The sequence below is a fragment of the Electrona antarctica genome, assembly GCF_951216825.1.
Source record: "Electrona antarctica genome assembly, chromosome: 19".
NCBI lineage: Eukaryota > Metazoa > Chordata > Actinopteri > Myctophiformes > Myctophidae > Electrona > Electrona antarctica.
In genome coordinates this window covers 6,904,203-6,924,540 of record NC_136800.1, presented here as the reverse complement: position 1 = coordinate 6,924,540, position 20,338 = coordinate 6,904,203, and the positions used below count along the sequence as shown (strand labels likewise).

The 20,338-nt window shown below is 42.0% G+C and overlaps 1 protein-coding gene and 1 pseudogene across 6 annotated transcripts in view; one reads left to right on the top strand and one right to left on the bottom strand.

The window, feature by feature from the left end:
• Positions 1-20,338, top strand: part of LOC306912445 (oxysterol-binding protein-related protein 1-like) — a 54,781-nt gene that overhangs the window by 8,209 nt on the left and 26,234 nt on the right. For 2 of the 5 annotated variants that reach the window (XM_079488677.1, XM_079488676.1), the window contains exons 1-15: positions 9,880-10,202; positions 10,906-11,062; positions 11,175-11,260; positions 11,738-11,812; positions 12,438-12,549; positions 12,668-12,753; positions 13,096-13,240; positions 13,516-13,583; positions 13,704-13,748; positions 13,842-13,915; positions 14,064-14,127; positions 14,424-14,525; positions 16,263-16,391; positions 19,486-19,564; positions 20,047-20,153. In XM_079488677.1, the coding sequence (XP_079344803.1) occupies positions 10,146-10,202; positions 10,906-11,062; positions 11,175-11,260; positions 11,738-11,812; positions 12,438-12,549; positions 12,668-12,753; positions 13,096-13,240; positions 13,516-13,583; positions 13,704-13,748; positions 13,842-13,915; positions 14,064-14,127; positions 14,424-14,525; positions 16,263-16,391; positions 19,486-19,564; positions 20,047-20,153 (1,386 nt within the window). In that variant the 5' untranslated portion in view covers positions 9,880-10,145. Of the gene's footprint in view, positions 1-9,879; positions 10,203-10,905; positions 11,063-11,174; positions 11,261-11,737; positions 11,813-12,437; positions 12,550-12,667; positions 12,754-13,095; positions 13,241-13,515; positions 13,584-13,703; positions 13,749-13,841; positions 13,916-14,063; positions 14,128-14,423; positions 14,526-16,262; positions 16,392-19,485; positions 19,565-20,046; positions 20,154-20,338 lie in introns of those variants that run through there. The other 3 variants (XM_079488678.1, XM_079488679.1, XM_079488680.1) reach the window with 3 other exon arrangements.
• Positions 1,457-7,303, bottom strand: LOC306943807 (histamine H3 receptor-like; annotated as a pseudogene). The gene is made up of 4 exons: positions 7,286-7,303; positions 5,195-5,315; positions 2,336-2,476; positions 1,457-1,872 (listed from the first exon to the last, which is right to left on the bottom strand). The product of its transcript is annotated as a histamine H3 receptor-like (transcript).

Sequence of the window (20,338 nt, the reverse complement as noted above, 5' to 3'; positions counted from 1 at the left end):
TCTTCTGCACCAGTAAAGCAATTGGTATTATAGGGCACTGGACTACTGGCAGTTTCACATATTGTGTAATATAGAAGCTAGGACAATAATATTGACAAATTGTTGCCATGAAACAAAGCAGCATTTCAAAATTTACATAGCAGTTTCCGATAGTTGGATTGGATCCAATGATTATTGGCATATATATTTATTCATTTTTCACTCAGATGAGTGATTTTCTTAGCACAAATTATACCTTCAGATGGAGTTTGATTGATTAAAGGCAAACAACAATAGTTGCAAAGTCTGTGAACCAAGGCCAATGGCCACATTGGCCAGAGGAGAATTCATTCTATATACTGTTCTAGCCTAATGCCCTGTACTGGCACTGCAAAGAATGCTATAAAGGTTAATGGTGACATCTAGTGGTCTGTAAACATTCATACATGCCCAGTAGGCTATATACACTAGATGGGTATATATTATGTATTGTGAGAATATTACAAGTTTGCTTGATGAGGCAAAAGCATAGTTCCTAAGACAAAATGCAGAATATGGTGGTGTTTGTTGACGTTTAGTTGCCAACGTTGATAAAGCTCTGAATACAAGGACCGATATCTAATCTCAATTATAAAGGTAACTACCAATTATATAAAGCACAAATATCAAGATTTATTCAAGTTTATATTGTCAGCACTACAAAGATAACAGTACAGTTTTTGTTGTTTTTGTATTTCAAATAGTGATGATGCTACTTGTTACTTGCAGTACCTGTACTGTACTGTATCTGTAGATTTCCCTCCCTTGAAAGGGAGAGTAGAATTTTTAATGTAGACTATGCGTGCATTTCTTGGCATTACCTCAAAAGAGAAGAATCTTTCCAACAGCAGAGGGTGATAGTGATAATGGTGAGGGTGATAATTCTTTGATCATGATTGTTTCTAAACGCAATTCATCAGCTGTTATGCTTATGATAAAACATAAGCTGTAGGCACAGAAAATAGAGGGCGGTGTAGTCCTCGAAACCGTTGTGGGTTCGCCATATTTCTGATGATTTTTTTTTTCATAGGATTTTCAAAAATAAGGTCTGTGGTACTGTGGCATTTCTAATAATATCTCAACCATGAATTTGAGAGTTTACTTTTGTAAATATCTATTAAGTGCATTTGGTTAAGAAAAGAAAATCTCTTGTTGAGCAAAACGTGAATGCCAAAATATCCCAAAATCCAATGCAGAAATTCCCCCTGAAAATGTGCAGTAGGAGGAACCATAGCAGAGGAAACTTCCAAGCTCACCTGCAATAAAATGTCATCCCTGTAGCACTGCATTGATTAAAATGAAACGATCCACCTAAAACATCAAAACATTCATGCAGTGAGTCTGATTGAGAACTACCACCGATGGTCATTTATGACACACTGTAGTGTACAATCCAGCTTCTGCTGATTGAACTGCAAGTGGTTCTCTCTCTCCAAGGTTATACCAGACCGTCACTGGCCAGTTTCAAGGTCAGCCGAGGGCTGAGTGGTATACGTCGCCTGGGGCACGGAATCTGGCCAAAGGCCCCGCGGAAGCTACTGTGGCAGAGTGGGTATAGAGGAAGGGGTTAATGGCTGAGTTGAGCCACAGGAGCCAGAAGGTGACCTCGTATACCAGTGGTGTCGGACGCACCGCCACCCGGCAGGCGGCGCGGATGATCATCAGCAGGGTGTATAGGGCGCCCAGCAGATGGCAAACACACACACTATACGACAGCCAGGGACCATGGCCATCTTCTTATCCCTGGACAGACGGCCGGGTAACCCCGAGGGAGGAGGGGTCCGATTTGCCGATTTCTCACATCGAGGCCCCGTTATGTGTTCCGCATTCGAGCACCATTTGATGATGTTTAGCCTTGTAGACGCAAAACTAGAGAATATTTTGTTGTCGTCGTCGGATGTGATTTTGCCCACAGTTCCAGGACCATGCTGTATTCATGTTGTAGCCACAGGAGAATAGATAACAGGCAAATGTTGATCAACAATAATTCTTCTACATTCTCTAATTGTGTAGACTTCTTGTATTTAAGTAATGCAGATGTTTAACAATAATGCAACTCTTAACGGTCCATTTGGTTACCAACTCTCCATCATTTAGCTGTACCACCTGGAACCCCCTCAAGGACCACTGGTGGTCCCCGGACCACTGGTTGAAAACCACTGCCATATTGGAAAGGAGGTCTGGGAATGGACAAGGGCCTATGAGTCATGAGTGCCAGTCTCATGCCCACCCCCCCAGTTCTGAGAGAACAGCAAATGGGGTGGGACTGGGAATTAAGGTCCTTCCTTTCAATGGAGCAGCCTCCTCCTGTGGATACTGAGGTTGAAAAAAAGCCACAGAGACGAACGGGCATCAGAAGAACTCCAGCATGGAGGCGCTGAGCAGGAAATACCAAAGTGTAATAGAACTCGGCAAAGCATTCGTTCTTCTTTGGCACTCTATGGCTCCTGGCTGCCCACTGCCAGCTCACAGAATATTATGGCTTGCTTGTCCATAAAGGACAAATGCCAGCATCCAGATAGCAACCATCTTCATGATGACCTGAGGGGTCATCATGCCCTGTCTGGCACGGTAGCTCACCTGCAGCAAATACAAAAGAAAAGTATGCAGTTTCTTTCACTATTATTACGTAAATGTTGTGTTCTGAAAACATATCAAAGAGGTAGGAGCGGGCCTAGGCCATGGCTCAGTGCACCTTGGCTGGTAATCCAGTCTGGCAGTGTGCCGCGGGTTCGACTCCCGGCCTTTACTGCATGTCTTCCCCCCATCTCTCTCCCCATTTCCTGTCAGCCTACTGTCTGTCCCTCCATAAAAAATATAAAATAAAGGCGAAAGCCACAAAAAAACATTAAAAAAAAAGAAAGAAAAAATAGGTAGGAGCACACACCAAGAGTAGGGAGGTGCTGACCACGGGAGATATATTTTAAAAAGGAAAGGAGAGGTCGCACAAACTCGTAGTCCCGATGCCAAAAAACGTTATATTTTACCAACGTTTCGACAAACAGGTTGTCTTCTTCAGGGTATGATTATGAAAACATAACGTAATGGCATATACATATAGAATACCGGTAGTCTATGATTAATGCAATGTACACTATAATTCATGCGAATCTGTTATCTACATAAAAATACGGTATATGTCATTGTAGACTTAGTAATTTACCACTGACCAAATTTGAAGCCAATGAAGTACCACCGATTCTCTCCATTAACATGATCTTCAATGTTCCTGTCCACAACATTGACTAGCAGCCATTGTAACTAACCATCACTGTTATATACAGTATAAGCGTCTGTTCGAATCCACAACAGAAATAAATGCAGTCCTTCCATATAACGTATAAATAATGTATTGACTGTGCTAAGTGCTCTATATTAATGTAGGTCTACCATAGAACAGAATATGGTTTGTACTGTAACCTGTTGCTCGGGCTGAAACCTTTGATGAACGTTAATCATTGAAAGACCTGATCGTGCACTGTACTGTAGTAGATATAGCCATTAGCAGACTATGAGGACCTAGTATCAGACCTAGTATCAACGACAGTGCCTCAGGGGTAGAGTGGCCGGTAGAGTAACTGGATGGGAACCACGCGAGGTTCCCAGTTCGATCCCGGGTTCCCCCAGAGTTAGTGTCAAAGTGTCCTTTAGCAAGACTCTGAAACCTGAATTTCTCCCGATGTGTAGGTTGGTGCCTTGCATGGTTTCCTCTGCCATCTGTGTATGAATGTGTGTGAGAAATTGTGAATGTAATGCACAATCTTTGTGCATTACATTCTATGCTATTACATTCAGCGCCTTCATGCTGGACATTATTTGCTTTGAATATAAATGCACCATTTACCATTTATTAACAAAACCTTTCCCCATGCTCTTGGTGCTCAGGCTTTGAGGATGCTTAACCTCACTGACAAACACTTGCACTCACAGTAGTCTGAATCCCAATCCTGGCTTTTTCACGGGTGAAACTACTACACCTGGCACCTGCTCTTTCTCTTTCAGTATTTCGGTGTAAAATGCTTTTAGGAATATGCTGCTTGACTGCTGGTGAACTGTTGCTGCTGTGATTGATCATGCAGTGTTGGTGGGACCAGGGCAGACAAAAGAGGATCTCTATGATCAAAGCTAACACTCATACGGATTAAAGGAGAGCCTCTCTCGTGCTAGTGTTATTTGTATTCATTGGTCTGATGTTAAGTGTCTGCTTCTGTGAAAAGGAAAAACAGAACACTCTGTCTACAGTCTTGAGCCTCACCCCACCTTTGGGTTAACACACATTATATGCATGCACATACACACACACACACGTGAGCACACACACACACACACACACACACACACACACACACACACACACACACACACACACACACACACACACACACACACACACACACACACACACGTACACACACGTACACACACGCACACACACGCACACACACACGCACGCACGCACACACACACACGGTCACCTCTCAGGCTCAGCATGGCTGGTAGCTGCAGGGGCTAAAAGTCTGTAACTACTAAATATCTCAAAAAATACTTTGTACAACACTGGAAAGTGTTCAACAAATAAACGTTAGCATTACCACCAATCATGTTGTATGTTTTCAAAATATTGTTGTACTTGGCCAAAATGGCAAGACTCCACATATTTGCCTATTATCATCCTCATACCTGGCATACATCTTGGCAATTGCAATTGATAAAGCAGATCAGAGTTATCAGAGCCACTCCAGTACCAGGCCAAGCCTGTCCTGAAGTTGAAACATGACCTTTCTGCCTTCATCATGAGGGAGGGCTATAATTAGGGGTGGCACTGGGCCTGAGCGGGTCATGAATGATTAACCTGTACAGATGGGCTCATTTGGGACAGTGTGGTGCTTCTGGCCCCACTGATGACCTGGGCCATTCAACCCTCAAAAACAAAGTAACAGACCACCAGTAGTGACCGACGGACGGTATCTTTGGGTATACAGTATACACAGCACCTTTTTACACTTCCAGAGTTAAATCTACACTCAGGATGTTACCGTGCACAAGGGAACAGGCAATTAGGGCTATATCTTGAGCCACCCCCTTATCCCTAAACGTATGCTATTACTGCTATTTTTTTTCCTATTTTGAAAAACCTTTTAAAGAAGTAATGATAAGTAAAAGATTGTAAACTCACTGCTTGGGTGACAGAGGAAGCGGTCGTATCTGATGAGGAGGACAATGTTGAAGACAGAGGTTGAACACAGCAAGTAGTCCATGACCAGCCACAGCTTACAGACTGTCCACCTGCCTGTACACTGTAGGGGATGTACAGCGCTGCGGGATGCAGAACACCCCATGGGAAACCAGGTGTTCGCAAGCATTATTTAAATTAAAAAGTACTTTTTTACACATGAGTGAAGTATGTTCATGAAAATACACTTCTCAGATATCTCTACCTGCGATACATGACCTATAGCAGGGGTTTTCAACTGATTGTGAACCAGGGACCACCACCCTGACTTAGAATCAACCTGGGGACCACTAATTGTGTTGGGTGGGAATATGGGCTGAGATTAGTGCTAAGAACACACTGCATCCCATGTGTAATACATCCCACTGTTTCTCAACCAATGGACTACTAATGATTTCCTAATAATAATGACTCAACCAGACAATCCGGTGCACTTCCCCCTCTTCTAACTCCCTTTTTCTGTTGAATTTCTTGACCTCCAACATGTTTCTCAACTAGTGGAAAGATCCTACATTAATCCTACATATATACTAAATTATTGGTCAGGGACCACATGCAATACTCGTGGACCACTGGTGGTCCACGGACCACCTGTTGAAAACCCCTGACCTATAGCATTAAACTACATATTACAACGTCCTGGTTTTCCACATTCACTGTTACACATAGAATAACTGGTTGTTGTTGTTTTGGTACATTCAATTCTCCTGTTACCAGTGCATCTAAAATACACTTTAGTACACATATAATTTAAAGTCAGGTTTTAATTCACAGGATAATGATGTGTGTGTCCGGATAGCTTAGTCGGTACAGCAATCCCCAACTCAGCGTATGAGTGTGTGGCACACTGGCAAGTCATGCTGTAAATACTAGGAGCTGATGGTAGGTGTTGCGCTCCAACTCAGCAATCCATCTCCCAGGGGTCTAGCACATTGCGAAGGGGTCAGCTCATAATTCCGACATCCCATTATCCCGCCCGACCATTAGGTTAGTGTGATGTTAGGTTTAGGGATAGGGTTAGATATAATGGGACCAGTCGGACCAACGGAGAGGTATACTGGCTGATACCGACAATAAGCCTCCCCAACCGACTTACTTACTTAGTGATATTGGCAGAGTCATCATAACAATCCAAATTAATTACTAAGTGTATAACAGAATGGAACAAAATTCATGTGCGGTTATGGTTAGCCGGGTTAGGGATAGGGTTAGTGGGGAGAGTTGGACCTTCACGACATCGGAATAATCCCTCTTCAGCACAGGTGCATAATATCCTGCAGGCAATAGTTTGTTTAACCACATTAACCCAGGCGTTGCTATTTCAGGCATGTCATTATACTGTAGGAGAAATCGTATAGCCCAACAACAAGCTCACAAAAACACATTGCATCATGGTGCTTTAGTTTATGAGCTCATAGAGCAGCTATTTTAGCTATCCGGCCTATGATTAGGATAGGACTCATCAAATCATTGTTTTCTAAGCAACCTGAATAACATGATGATGGACTTGCAAGAACTTGTGCACACATGAAGGGAAACCATGTTCTCTACAACATATGCTGCAGAATACTGGAGTATCTAGTGTACAAAGAGACACCGAACATCAAAGAGATTATTTGATCTGTGTAGGTCTACATCAGTAGATGTGTGCAGGTCTACCTCTAAGCATTCTGGCCAGGGATATTATTATTATTATTATCCTTTATTGAAAGGATAAGCCCCTTGAGATGTCTCATCTCATTCTAGAGGGGGTCCTCAATACTAATGCATGACAGCATGAATACAATTCAGAGTGGGATTTGTTGTTGGGCAAAAACATTATCTTCCAAATCACTCAAGTTTTCCATCTTACAGCATTGTGAATATAAACACCTCACACGTTTTGCTTCCTTTGGAGCCAGCGAGGCGGCCGGTGTCATTGCACAGCATGCAGTAATGATACGGAACAATCTTCTGATACTCGGACTATGTCTATGCTCTCAGTGAAGGGAATATATCAAGTGGTTAACTTTCCACCACCTCTGTCTCACTCACTGTCTCCTCCACTGCCATGTCCCTAAAATGTCCCTGGTGGGGATTCTATCTTCAGGTTCCCTTTGAAGCGCGCCTTCTCTTTGCCGCCATTATCTTGTCATTTGTGGGGGATTACGCTCTGGAGCACACACAGTCCACCCTGCCGCTTAAGAACTGTGACAGCTTACAATAATTGCCAAACTAATTAACAGGAAGTACAGACAGTAGTGCAGCATACTTCTTCCCTCGCCAGACCTGATTTGATGAATATACTTTGATTAATGTATGCAGCAGCAGCAGCGGTGCTTCCAAGGCACTGTTATAATCCATGACACTGATAATACTGACTGATTTATACACGTTAAAGAAATCATCAGGCCCACTGCTGACTGGCACAGTGATTGAGTTGAAGAAAGGAGAGTGTAAAAAATGTTCAATTACACAGTGGGCTGGCAACATTAAGCTATAAAAATTGATAAATATCATATGCGCAGAATGTGTGTGTGTGTGTGTGTGTGTGTGTGTGTGTGTGTGTGTGTGTGTGTGTGTGTGTGTGTGTGTAATATAAATATATGAACTACAGTATAGTATATACTGATACTGCATACACAATATAAACAAATATGTGTGTAATTAAACAACAAATTTGGTATAATCTTGCAGGTACAATTTTCACAATACCCATTACATATGATATTGATAACATCTCTAGGGTAGGGTCACAGGGTTGCCAGAGGGTGCCTGCACTCTCAGTTGCAAATTCTACCCCCTCAGTTTAAGTTTTATGTACAAATTGTTTTACTATCTAAAAAATGACTTGCCCTCAGTCATTTCATCCTGGAGCCGATCCTGAAGGTCATCACCTGCACACTGGCACACTGATAAACGCAGGTTGTGTGCGGCCGCCTGTTTTGTGCAGCCAGCGCAGCCTAAAAAACACTCATTCCCATTGAAAGACCATTGCAAAAAGATGGCCACATAGGCAGAATCAAAGTTGGGTGTGTAACCTAACCTAAAATCACCTGGGTCTCCGAGGCTAGGTGTGATTTGCCATAAACAGTATATTGTTATTTGCCAGTGTGTGTCTGACATTGTGTTTCAAAATATTCTTGAGTGCTAGGACCATGGCTGCCAACATTGGACTGTGAGAATCCAGGAGATGGATTCTCACAGAGAGTGAGAGGGGGGGGGGGGGGGGGGGGGGGGGGCTTTCTTACCCCAGAAACTTTTTAACAGAGTAGATGTAATTTCCTGTGTTTTGGTGAATTTGGGGGGTTTGAAACTTTTATCAGGCTTGCTTTACTAGCATTGGAAAATGGACAGTTCAGCCATTAAACGCAAAACATAGGTGTACAGAAATTGATTTGATGACTGAAGCAAATAATGTAAAGACACATCTTTAATAATAACCATTCATTATTTAAGTGAACATCTCTGTATGATTGCATGCACTGCTGAACTGTGTTCTGGTGAATTTGGGGACTTTTATACCAAATCCAGAAGAAATCCAGGAATGCAGGAGTCCTGCAGGATCCAGTGGTGTTTTGTTGGCAGCCCTGGCTACAGCATTCGTTTTTGACACGTTCCTCTGTATTTTGGTGTTTTGTCAAACCAACAGTGAAAACTCCAAAATAGGCTATGGTGAGAGGGCAGTGTGTTTCTGCTGGTAAACACCCACCACACTACTCAGGGGCTCGTAACTGCTGGTATAGAGGGAAATGGTTGAATTTTTATTTATTTATTATTATGTAGGCCTATAGGCCAAAACAAATGGCAAAGGTATGCCTTTAAGTTTGATTGAACTTTTTGTGTTATCCTTTATAATAGCATCATTTTATAATCTTACCGCTGTACCTACTTTTTGCAAACTGCAAAAAGTAAAGTATTCAATACAAAAAAAAGATCTAAACTTTTGGTCCTTCATTCATAACAGCCCCTTAAAGCCTCTTTGTAAAGCACAAAAAAACAAAAACAATCCTACATGCTGAAAGACTCAGCCATGCATGTTGGGACTGGGAGGGGATAAACTTAAAGTCTGATTAGCTGATACCAATTGCCCCTTGCATTAGGCTATAGATCTGATATTTTTTTTTGAAAATTATGGATTTTTCTTATTAATGTATTCATACATACATGCCCCTTAGGCTGCAATTCGAAACTGGCCCCCGTAAAATCTGAATCCCCCCCCCCCCCCTTTTCCCCTCACTGTATATGTTTCTTTTCCCTTTTTACCTCCATTATGATGAATTCCTGTACTGTTCTTTGTCTATATAGAAGTGTCTATTTGTACGTCTCTTAATGTTTTGATGAATTGAACATGGTGGACCCTGTTGTAAACAAGTGTAATGCTTAATTGGGTCGTCCACTCACAGTTAACAGCCTTTGTATCGAGTTTGTGCTTGAAATGTACTGTAATTCTGCAAACTGTTAATACAATTTTCAATCAATCAATCAATCAATCAATCCCCCAAATGGACGCGGTGAAAGCATAGCATGCACAATGAAACTTTGCTTCTGGCAGCTTTAGGAAAAACCTAGTAAATACCTCCACCTAGTGTACAAGAGATGAAAATGCCAATCATTTCTGTATGAAAACCAAACGATCAACGATGCATTCCCCTTGCTGAGGATGAGGAAACAGCAGGCTATCTCGCGACGTCGCTTAAACAGTCGACCACTTCATTCTTTAACATTGGGATAATCATCCGATATCATTTATAGGCTACTCTTTTCAGTTATACAAATTTACAACCTCAGACAGACAACTCAACTCTATGTTTACAACACACAGGTCACATGAGCACTGCAGCCCGATGGCTACCAGCTGTCAGCTGATTTAAATGATCACATTTCACTTGTGCAACTGTCCAATGTTTTTGCCATGAGTCGACCACCCCCAGCCCGGGGTCGTCTCTTCGTAAAAATGACTGCGAAATCTGTGAGTTGAACTTTGCTAGTTGTTGTAGGCTCTATTTATTTATTTACCACATGACATTGCACCAGCTGTGCTGTGTGACTGTGAAGTGTGAATTGATAGTGTTTAAAATGAAAGCCCTGTCAATGCCCAAATAAAAACGTCTGGGACTCATTCCTCGAATCCTCCATGTGGGCATTGACAGGGCTTTCACTTGAAACACTATCAAGACAATGAGGAATCCTATAAAGTTTTTAACATTTTAAAATTTGGTGAAAAAATGTTTAGGGATAATGCATTGGCCTTTGAAGTTGTTTTAACGTTGCAAGTTGTAATGAAGCTAGCCCTGGTCGCACTGGACCAGGGCTATAATGAAGCCTACCACCATACACGTACATTATGGTTCTCAAAGTGGCGTCCTTGATGTGTGGGTATTCCTTCCAGGGGGTCCCCACCTTAGAGTATTCCCCCGCAAATGTGTTAATATTTGTCAAAATAAATGTAACTACTTTAACCTATCCTATTCTAGCAGCTATTTTAAAATAGTACATCAACAATAAGAAGAGATTGTAGTTGGTATGTGCAAACGTTATCAACACAAATCTTGTATGGGGCACTTATTTTCAGACGGGGACCGTCCACGACTAAATACATATTCCTTTGGGCGTCCTTGACCTGAAAATGTTTGATGTGTTCAATTGTTATGTCTTAATACATTTTGTTAAAGGAGGCGAGTAACACCTCAGAAAGTGATGTGGCGATGGAACCATCTAATCTAGAGGGACAGCTGCTCCACTATGCAAAGAGCGGCAGTTGTTCCCAAATTCAAAAACTCCTCCATTTGAGAGCTGAGCAAGAGCAATGTCTCGACGTCAACTGCAAATGTAAGTGAATTATTGACAAAGATCTATTTTAACAAACACCATCACACATCCACATAGCTGCTGAAGTCTTGTTAGACTGACTAATTCGAACTCTTATTGGCTGTCATTCTAGCTAAGTGCATAGCCAGTGCAGGATGGACCCCGCTCCACTTGGCCAGTTATTTTGGTCACATTGATGCGGTGGAGGAACTTCTCAAGGTAATCGGGTGCTGTGAAACAGCATTTTGTATTGTAATCCAGGGGTCTGCGACCTTTTTTAAATGAAGTGCCATGTTTTTATTTTCTAGATCGTCAGTGTGCCATATGAACATGAATTAATTTTAATGACACCACGTGAAAAGTTACAACATATTTTGCTTGTCCACAAATATAAAGTTATTCCTTCTTTTTAAATATTTTCTTTCACATTGTTATAATGATCATTAGAGTCAGGGCAATAACAGAGTTCAGTTTTAATGAATGTAGAATGCAGGATGTAATTTACACACAAATGTGAGGGACTTCATTAATTTGACTGCATTTTTTTTAAATAGCTTATTTAAAACCAAAGATAGTCTCTCACACACTTGCCAGTGTGCCAGTGATCACCCTCCTTTGTGCCAATGTTAGTACTGGTGCCTAAGGTTGCCTACCTCATAATTTGTATTTTATGGGTTTGTGAATGTGTCTGTATAGGCAGGTGCTGATGTAAATGTGCAGAACAACTTGGGCGACACACCGCTACACACAGCCTCCTGCACTGGAAGAAAGGTGAAATACTAAATGTTTTAATTCTTTTCAATCTGTTAGGTCCTGTATTTTTGTTTACCGGCCAACATCTGCCTCATCATAAGCCAAATTCTGAACACACACCTTTGATAATTTTTGAACCAAAGACGATACACAGCACTCATTCTGTTTTCCCTATTCACCTTTTTCCTAGGCTGTGTGTGCTCCACTTCCTGTCGATTTAATTGGACATCATTGGTCATCTGACCAGTTTCATTGGATTTCATTGAATCAAATCGACAGGAAGTGGAGCACACACAGCCTAGGAAAAAGGTGAATAGAGGGTATGCACGTGACATCATCATCATACCCGGAAGTTATGCGGGAATGCCTACTGAGTGGCAACAAACTACTTTCTGGACTTGACAGCCCATACATCCAAACAGAAAAGTCCTATTTGATTGCTTTAAATGACTTTAAACAACATTAAATTCACTTTGACACTCACTTTGTCACTCGATTTGCCACTCGATCTGCCATTGACTTTATGCATGCGCACACCCTCTATTGAAGGTTTGAGTGATGTAAAAAAAAAAATAACATGTCATTTTCTCTCCCTACTGTAAATAAATGAATCAATTATTTCCAATGGACCGTAACCGTATAGGAGATTGTTCTGTTGCTGCTGAGGTATGATGCCAGCGCCAACATAATCAATGGAACAGCCCGAATCCCCAAAGATGTCACAGAGGATGATGAAATCATTACCATGCTAGAGGGTATGTACTGTATGTGGTGATTGTGGACCGTAAAAAAATAGAAAGTGATTGATGGCCACTCATTACTGTACTGTAGGTGTGCTTGACGTGGTTCTCTCAAATGGTTGCATTTGTACAGCTGCGGAGAGAAGAGCGGAACTTCGGCTAGAAGACAAGTTCCTGCAAGCAGCCAGAGACGGAGACATCATCACCCTGTCCAAACTGGTCAACATCTGACACTGAGCCTTTCGGCAAAATATAGATGTCAACTGTAGATGGCAATGTTTCCCATTGAAAACATGGTGGACTGGGTGCTTCAATGCTTGACTGCAGCTGAGCATGTTACTAAAGTTTGTGCTCATTAGTTCAATCAAACAAGGGGCCACAGACACACAACGTATCATATAACAACATCATGTTAGGAGGTTTGATGCTCGTGGATGAATGAAGTTGATATTTTCATATTATATACAAAAAAATAAATCTTCCTGCCTTTTGTTATGTTGTTGCCCTTGTTCACTCAACTCTCTGTTCACTTGTTCACTGTGTCTGATGTTAATCCCTCAGCTCAGCCGAGAGGAGCCTCCTGACATCCACTGCAGGGATCTTGTGGGGAATACGCCGTTACACTGTGCAGCCTACAGGGGGCACAAGGAGTGTGTTCTGAAACTACTCCGGTCAGGAGCCAACCCCGGTATCAAAAACAAGAATGGTACGGTAGATCAGTCAGTCTTGTCATTTTATTGAAACTATCCAATTAAACATTAGCTCAAATAATGCCTTTGCTAATTGCTGTAATGAATAAACATCACAATATTATTATAAATATATAATTTAAATGTTATATACTATCAGTTGCATGCAAAGAGCTGATGATTCATATAAAACTATCACTGGTCCAGAGGGGCTAGAAGTCACCCACTCTCTCTAGAGTAGACGCTAGAGGGTGAGTTTTATTTTTTTGACTGGCTGACTTTTTCTTTGCAGACCAGACCGTGTCTGACTTGGCCCCTAATGAAGAACTTAGACAGATTCTGGCAGCCTATAATGTCCAGGTAAATGCCATTTAATGCTGTAATATATTACGGTGTATATACATTATATAATGCTGCAGGCATGTTGAGTTAATTATATTTTGTATTTTAATTTTGCATAACTTATTATTTTCTGCAAAGGATGTGAAAAGTGCAGCACACAAGTTGGAAGGCCCACTTTGGAAGGTACTCGAGTGTTGGGAGAGATCATGTACGTTCGGGTGACAGGGTTTTACTTATACAAAAAAAGATCTCATATTCATGTCTACCCTTTGACAGAGTTCACGTTTACTTGGCTGGCGGGCACATTGGGTGGTTATTGAAGATGGAACCCTATCCTGGTACCCTAGACAGTGAGTTATTATTCTTTCAACCATTCTGCCATACAGATGATGGATGGGTGGATGAAATATCTTTTCCTATCAGCCTGGAGTTTGCAATGTATAGGGTCCTTTCTCCTTTTATGTCTAACTTTCATAAATCTCTCATGTCTTTCTTTAGAGCTGATGCGCTGGCTGGAATAAGAAAGCAGGGCTGTAAGACTCTAACACAAGCCTACTGTAAGGTAGTACAATCTGGGCTGTATCATACGGTGTTGTCATTGTTCATCAAGATTCCAAATGTATTTAAATCAGTTTAATTTCAGTGAAAACATTTATTCACAATTAATGGAATTCTAATGTTTGCAATATTATTTCTACAAAATGTATATATTCAATGGGACATTAAAAGCGAGTCTCTGCCATCCAACTGGCTTTGATAGAGCAGGTTATTATTATTATTTGCTGTAGCTACCATTGAGATCTCCATAGTGACTGTAGGTATGTACAGTACAGTAAGTGATTTCATCATGTACTTCAGATCAAACCATGGGATAATTGCCTCTTCACCATCAAATGCCTTGATGACACCAGCCATCGCTTTAAGGTCTCCTCCACGACTGATTCAATGGCCAAAAGAAAAGTAAGTTTGTATTCACATGACCTACTGTACATTGCTGTCGGGCAGGAACCTTGTATCTCTATCTTTCGTCATTATGGACCACCTACCCCCTAGTCCAGTGGTACTCAACCTTTTCCAACCGCGACCCCCCCCCCCAAAATAATCCTATTTGACCAGGAGCACCACAATTGTAGGAGTTGAGGCATTACATTTTTTTGTTTGACTCTGTTCCACAGTGAATCTGCTATTTGTGAAAATAGCAGATCTATGCCGCACAAGGCGGCGTGAACTTGTAGATCGGCTGTTTTTACAATGTTTATTTGACCAGTTTGTTGATTATCTTTGATGCAGTAATTATCTTTTTAAAAGTCCTTAATTGATTATTGTCTCCACCAGGCCGAAGGCATGGGGAGAGAGTATGTTTTGCACTCCGTCCGTGTGTCCGTCCGTCCGTGTGTGTGTCCGTCCGTCCGTCCTTCCTTCCGTCCGTCTGTGTAGCTAATCTCCGGCACCGTTAACCCGGTCGATGCCAAACTTTGCACACACACTCCCTGGATGCCAACGATGAACCTCTGCCCCGCATTTTCCAGAACGGCCTGTTATAGCGCCACCATGAGGCAGCTTTTCACATGTTTTACCTAAAACTGCACCGATCTGCGTGACACATTGCATGCACACTCCCTAGAGGCCAAGGACAAACCTTTGACCTGCATTTTCCGCATCTGCCTTTTATAGCGCCACCAGGAGGCCGACTTTTGTAAAACACATTTTTTGATATTACTCCTCCAGATTCTGTCCAAAAATCTCACAAATCGTTACACAGTATCTCTATGGTCATGTGCTCAAGTCGGATGTGTCCGATATTTCATATTCCATCCTAATTGGCTATAATTGGCTTTCACAGTTTGCAAGATTGCCCCGTTTTGAACAAAAGCCTCAAATCATGAACGCAGCATGCAATTTACGTGAAATCTTTCACACATTTTCTTACTGGGCTGAGGAATATATCCCACCCTTTTCACATTGGCCTGTTATAGCGCCACCAACAGGTTGATTTTTGCAAAACACATTTTTGGAACAAAATGCCTCAAATCATCCAATTGCCATCAAAGGCAAACATGTTTATATTACTCCTAAACATTTTGCCAAACATCTCACACAGTCCTATCCTCCTGGTGGAGACCTGTGCCCAGAAGGGCACTTTTTCTAGTTTCACTTAAAAACGTTGGGTCCTTTTATCGTCTACTCAGGACAGTTTTTAAGTTGCTCGATTCAGTATTTAGATATTTGATATTCATTATAGCTGCCTCGCCCCCTTCCTATGCAAAGTTGCAAACACATTGTAACTTCAAACTCCATTTTAACAATGATAGATTCATCGAAAACACCCGTCCTTATTTCTTTTGGAAAAGTACAAATAAAAAATAAATAAATAAATATATAAAACATTTAAAACGTAATAAAAACATCAAGGGCATGTCACGTATTAGGAGGTTGGTATGAGTCACCAGAAAAAAGGACGTGTGTTTTCGATGAATCTAAAATGGAGGTTGAAGTTACAATGGGTTTGTATAGGAAGGGGGTGGGGCACCTTGTAGATTGGTATTGGTATTTTTGCCTCGAGACTAAAACTAAGTCTCAGACTAAAAATAACAGCTTTCCGCCCGATATCGATGATATTCTACACTCTTCCCCACTGTTTACCTTCACTACCGTGTGATTTATTTTTGTCTGCACGTGTCTGTTGTGTGCATTTAGAGATGGATGGATGCCGTAGCAGGGCATTCAGCCTACAGTACCCAGCACTGTGTTCAACAGCAGATCGTGGATTATGATGAAGGTAGTACATCACTGGGGAACTTCGCACAATTTGCACAAGTTCTTCAGGTGAGTTCTAGCAAAGTTAGGAGTTTAAATGATCATTAGTGTTAATTTAAAGATGGAGTGCCGTGATTTCTTTCCACCCTAAAACATGATCATCACGTATTATTGTCTCTACCAGGCCGAAGGCTTGGGGATAGAGTATGTTTTGCACTCCGTCCGTGTGTGTGTGTCCGTCCGTGTGTCCGTCCGTCTGTGTACAGCTAATCTCCGGCACCGTTAACCCGGTCGATGCCAAATTTTGCACACGCACTCCCTGGATGCCAACGATGAACCTCTGCCCCACATTTTCTAGAACGGCCTGTTATAGCGCCACCAGGAGGCTGACTTTCTCCTCCAGATTCTGTCCAAAAATACCTCAAATCGTTACACACTAATCTCTATAGTCGTGTGTTCATGACGGATCTGTCCGATATTTCATATTCCATCCTAATTGGCTAACATTGGCTTTCAAAGTTTGCAGGATTGGCCCGTTTTTGAACAAAAAGCCTCAAATCCAAGCCTCAAATCATGAACGTGCAATTTACACGCCATTTTTCAGCAGTACCCAATAAGTTGGTGCTGCACATGATCTAGTAATATTGTATCATGACCATTCATAAATGGCGGTTACTCATTCAGTGTCCCAAATGAAAAAAGCTTATAGCACCTGGTATTCCCAGGCGGTCTCCCATCCAAGTACTAACCAGGCCCGACCCTGCTTAGCTTCCGAGATCGGGCGTGTTCAGGGTGGTATGGCCGTAAGCAAAGGCACCTGTGGCCGGTCGGTTTTATAGCTGACAGCGGCCCCGCGCCACACACAAGGAAGGGAGCATTACAATGCCCTGCTGTGGTGTTTATTACTTGCGCAAGAAGAGCGCACAAGTATTGTGGTCGGCTGGACCAAAAGTGGTATGTATGTATGGTATGCATACCCCTAATTGGCTGTTGATGGTGACGTAATTAAGATATGTTTCAATGTTGGGTGGGTAAAAGGTAACGTACTGTATGTATACATTTACCGGTATGCATGTATGTATGTATGTATGGATGTATGCATGTATGTATGCATGCAGCATGCGTGGTATGTATGTCTGTATGGTGGTCCCTGTATTGGCTGTTGATGGTGATGTAACTAAGGTACGCTTCGTATAAGGTCAATACCGGGTCTAAAGCATTTTGAACTGCAGTTGTAATAGACATTAGCACCTCGACAGTGCATTTCTAGTCATTATATAAGGATTTTTTTCAATAAAGTGTACAGTATTTGTTAAAATGTCCTTTTTTTGTGGACATGCCTACCAGTTCATTAAGTATGCCTGGTGGGTGGTGATCCACCTGAACTGAAGCCGCACCAACAGCTGTCTCCTCACTGTATATTTTTATTTTCCCTTTTTACCTCCTTTTATGAGGATTTCCAGTTTTTTCTATTTTATTTGTTTAGTGTACTAGTCATTACCCGTTCTGAATATATGGTAACGGATGGGTTATTGTCTCCACCAGGCCGAAGGCATGGGGAGAGAGTATGTTTTGCACTCCGTCCGTGTGTCCGTCCTTCCGTCCTTCCGTCCTTCCGTCCGTCTGTGAACAGCTAATCTCCGGCACCGTTAACCTGGTCGATGCCAAACTTTGCACACACACTCCCTGGATGCCAACGATGAACCTCTGCCCCACATTTTCCAGAACGGCCTGTTATAGCGCCACCATGAGGCAGCTTTTCAAATTTTTTACCTAAAACTGCACCGATCTGCGCGAAACGTTCCATGCACACTCCCTAGAGGCCAAGGATAAACCTTTGACCTGCATTTTCCGCATCTGCCTTTTATAGCGCCACCAGGAGGCCGACTTTTGTAAAACACATTTTTTGATATTACTCCTCCAGATTCTGTCCAAAAATCTCACAAATCGTTACACAGTATCTCTATGGTCATGTGCTCAAGTCGGATCTGTCCGATATTTCATATTCCATCCTAATTGGCTATAATTGGCTTTCACAGTTTGCAAGATTGCCCCGTTTTGAACAAAAGCCTCAAATCATGAACGCAGCATGCAATTTACGTGAAATCTTTCACACATTTTCTTACTAGGCTGAGGAATATATCCCACCCTTTTCACATTGGCCTGTTATAGCGCCACCAACAGGTTGATTTTTGCAAAACACATTTTTGGAACAAAATGCCTCAAATCATCCAATTGCCATCAAAGGCGTATGAAGAAATGGCACCCTTTTCACATTGGCCTATTATAGCGCCACCAGGAGGCCACAACCTGACCTGCCCTGTTGGAGACCTGTGCCCCGAGGGGCACTTTTTCTAGTTAATTATTATTATGTGTTGTTGCACACACACACACACACACACACACACACACACACACTCACTTGTCAATTCAAGGCCCCGCGATGCGATACAAAAGTCCTCCACAGTGTACTGTGAAGTTGTGTGTTCACGTTAACATGCCCCCGTCCAACTGTCAGAGCTGGCTTTCAGGTGCCTGTGCCACGCAACCCCCGCGTTGGCCGCGATGCTTCCCCAAAGAAGAAGTTCTGTCGACTGACGCAAGAGTAGCTAGTAGTATCGTTTTCCCCGTGTGGGTCTGTTACGCGGAAAGGTGTGTCCCAGTATTAATCTGTGTCCGTCCCAACATGCATTTCACTGGTGACCCGGAAGTGGACAGACAGACAGACGGACAGCGATCGGTCCATTTAATAATGATGATATTTGTACGTCTCTAAATGTTCTGATGAATTGAAATTTGTACCCTATTGTAAACTAGTGTAATGCTTTATGGTGTCGTCCACAGTTAACAGTTTTTGTATTGAGTTGTGCTGAGTTGTACTTGAGTTTTTGAATTTACCTATTCTGCATGCTGTTACATTAAATACAATCAATCAATCAATCATAAACACATGAAAAACTGGAAATAACACAAAAATCACGGCACTCCATCTTTAACTATTGAGAATGTACAAATTGAACTGAATGGACCCATAATTCTGTTCCATTTGTACGGCCCCATAGTTAAACTCTCATAGTTAAACTAACAGTGTGCACGCTGACTGTAGCTGTGTGAACTGCGCTACACACAATTTCATTTCCCTGATGACAAATGACTCTTTCAGGTAGCTGACGCCTGCCAGCTGAAATTGGCAAGTGAAACATCTATTTTCCTCTCTATGGTGAAAAATGCAGAGAGCCAGGGTAAGAGTGTTGTGGTATCTTCTGCTATACTGTAAAATCCTGAGTGTTAATTGAAGTCTGAGAGTGTACAAATGTAACCAAATGGACCATTCCATTTGCTTTAATTTGTCAGACTTACACAAATCAACTGTAGCTGAGTTGGTAGTGGCCATCTGGGATTTGGAAGGTTGCCGGTTCGACTCTTAGCTCACCCAATCTACCCGTCGGAAGTGTCCCCATGAGCAAGACACTTAACCGCTAATAGCTTCCCCCAGCCATCAAGCATTCACCTGAGCCATCTTAGCAGCCATCTGCTGGATAAATGTTGAAAAGTAATTTCGACTCCTCTAGGGGCCAGAAAATACTTTCCTTCCTCTTTCCCTATTAACACTGAGGATTTTACTGTTAATTCATTCACTCAGTTTTAACTCTCGCATGTTAAAGAAAATTAATATAGCGTATGTTTTATTAGGTTTTGTTTTTTGTTCTTCCTGTTTTCCAAGCACTGGCTGCTCCCCTTATGCTGAAAGCCAAGGAGACTTGTAGCCTCTCCAGTGAGACCTGTGCTGCCCTCCATCTCTGCCTTGAACTGTTGTCCAAACAGGAGGAGGTACTGTAGAAAAATAATGTCTTCATGATTCATCAACTAATGTAGAATCTGCCCAATCTAGCTTGTGTTTGTGATGTTTTGCTGAACACACTACAGTTCCTTTTTTATACCTGTATTTATTATGTGTCAGAGTCTATATTTACCCCATTGATTCCTACGGACTGTTGCACGCACCCATGTGCTGC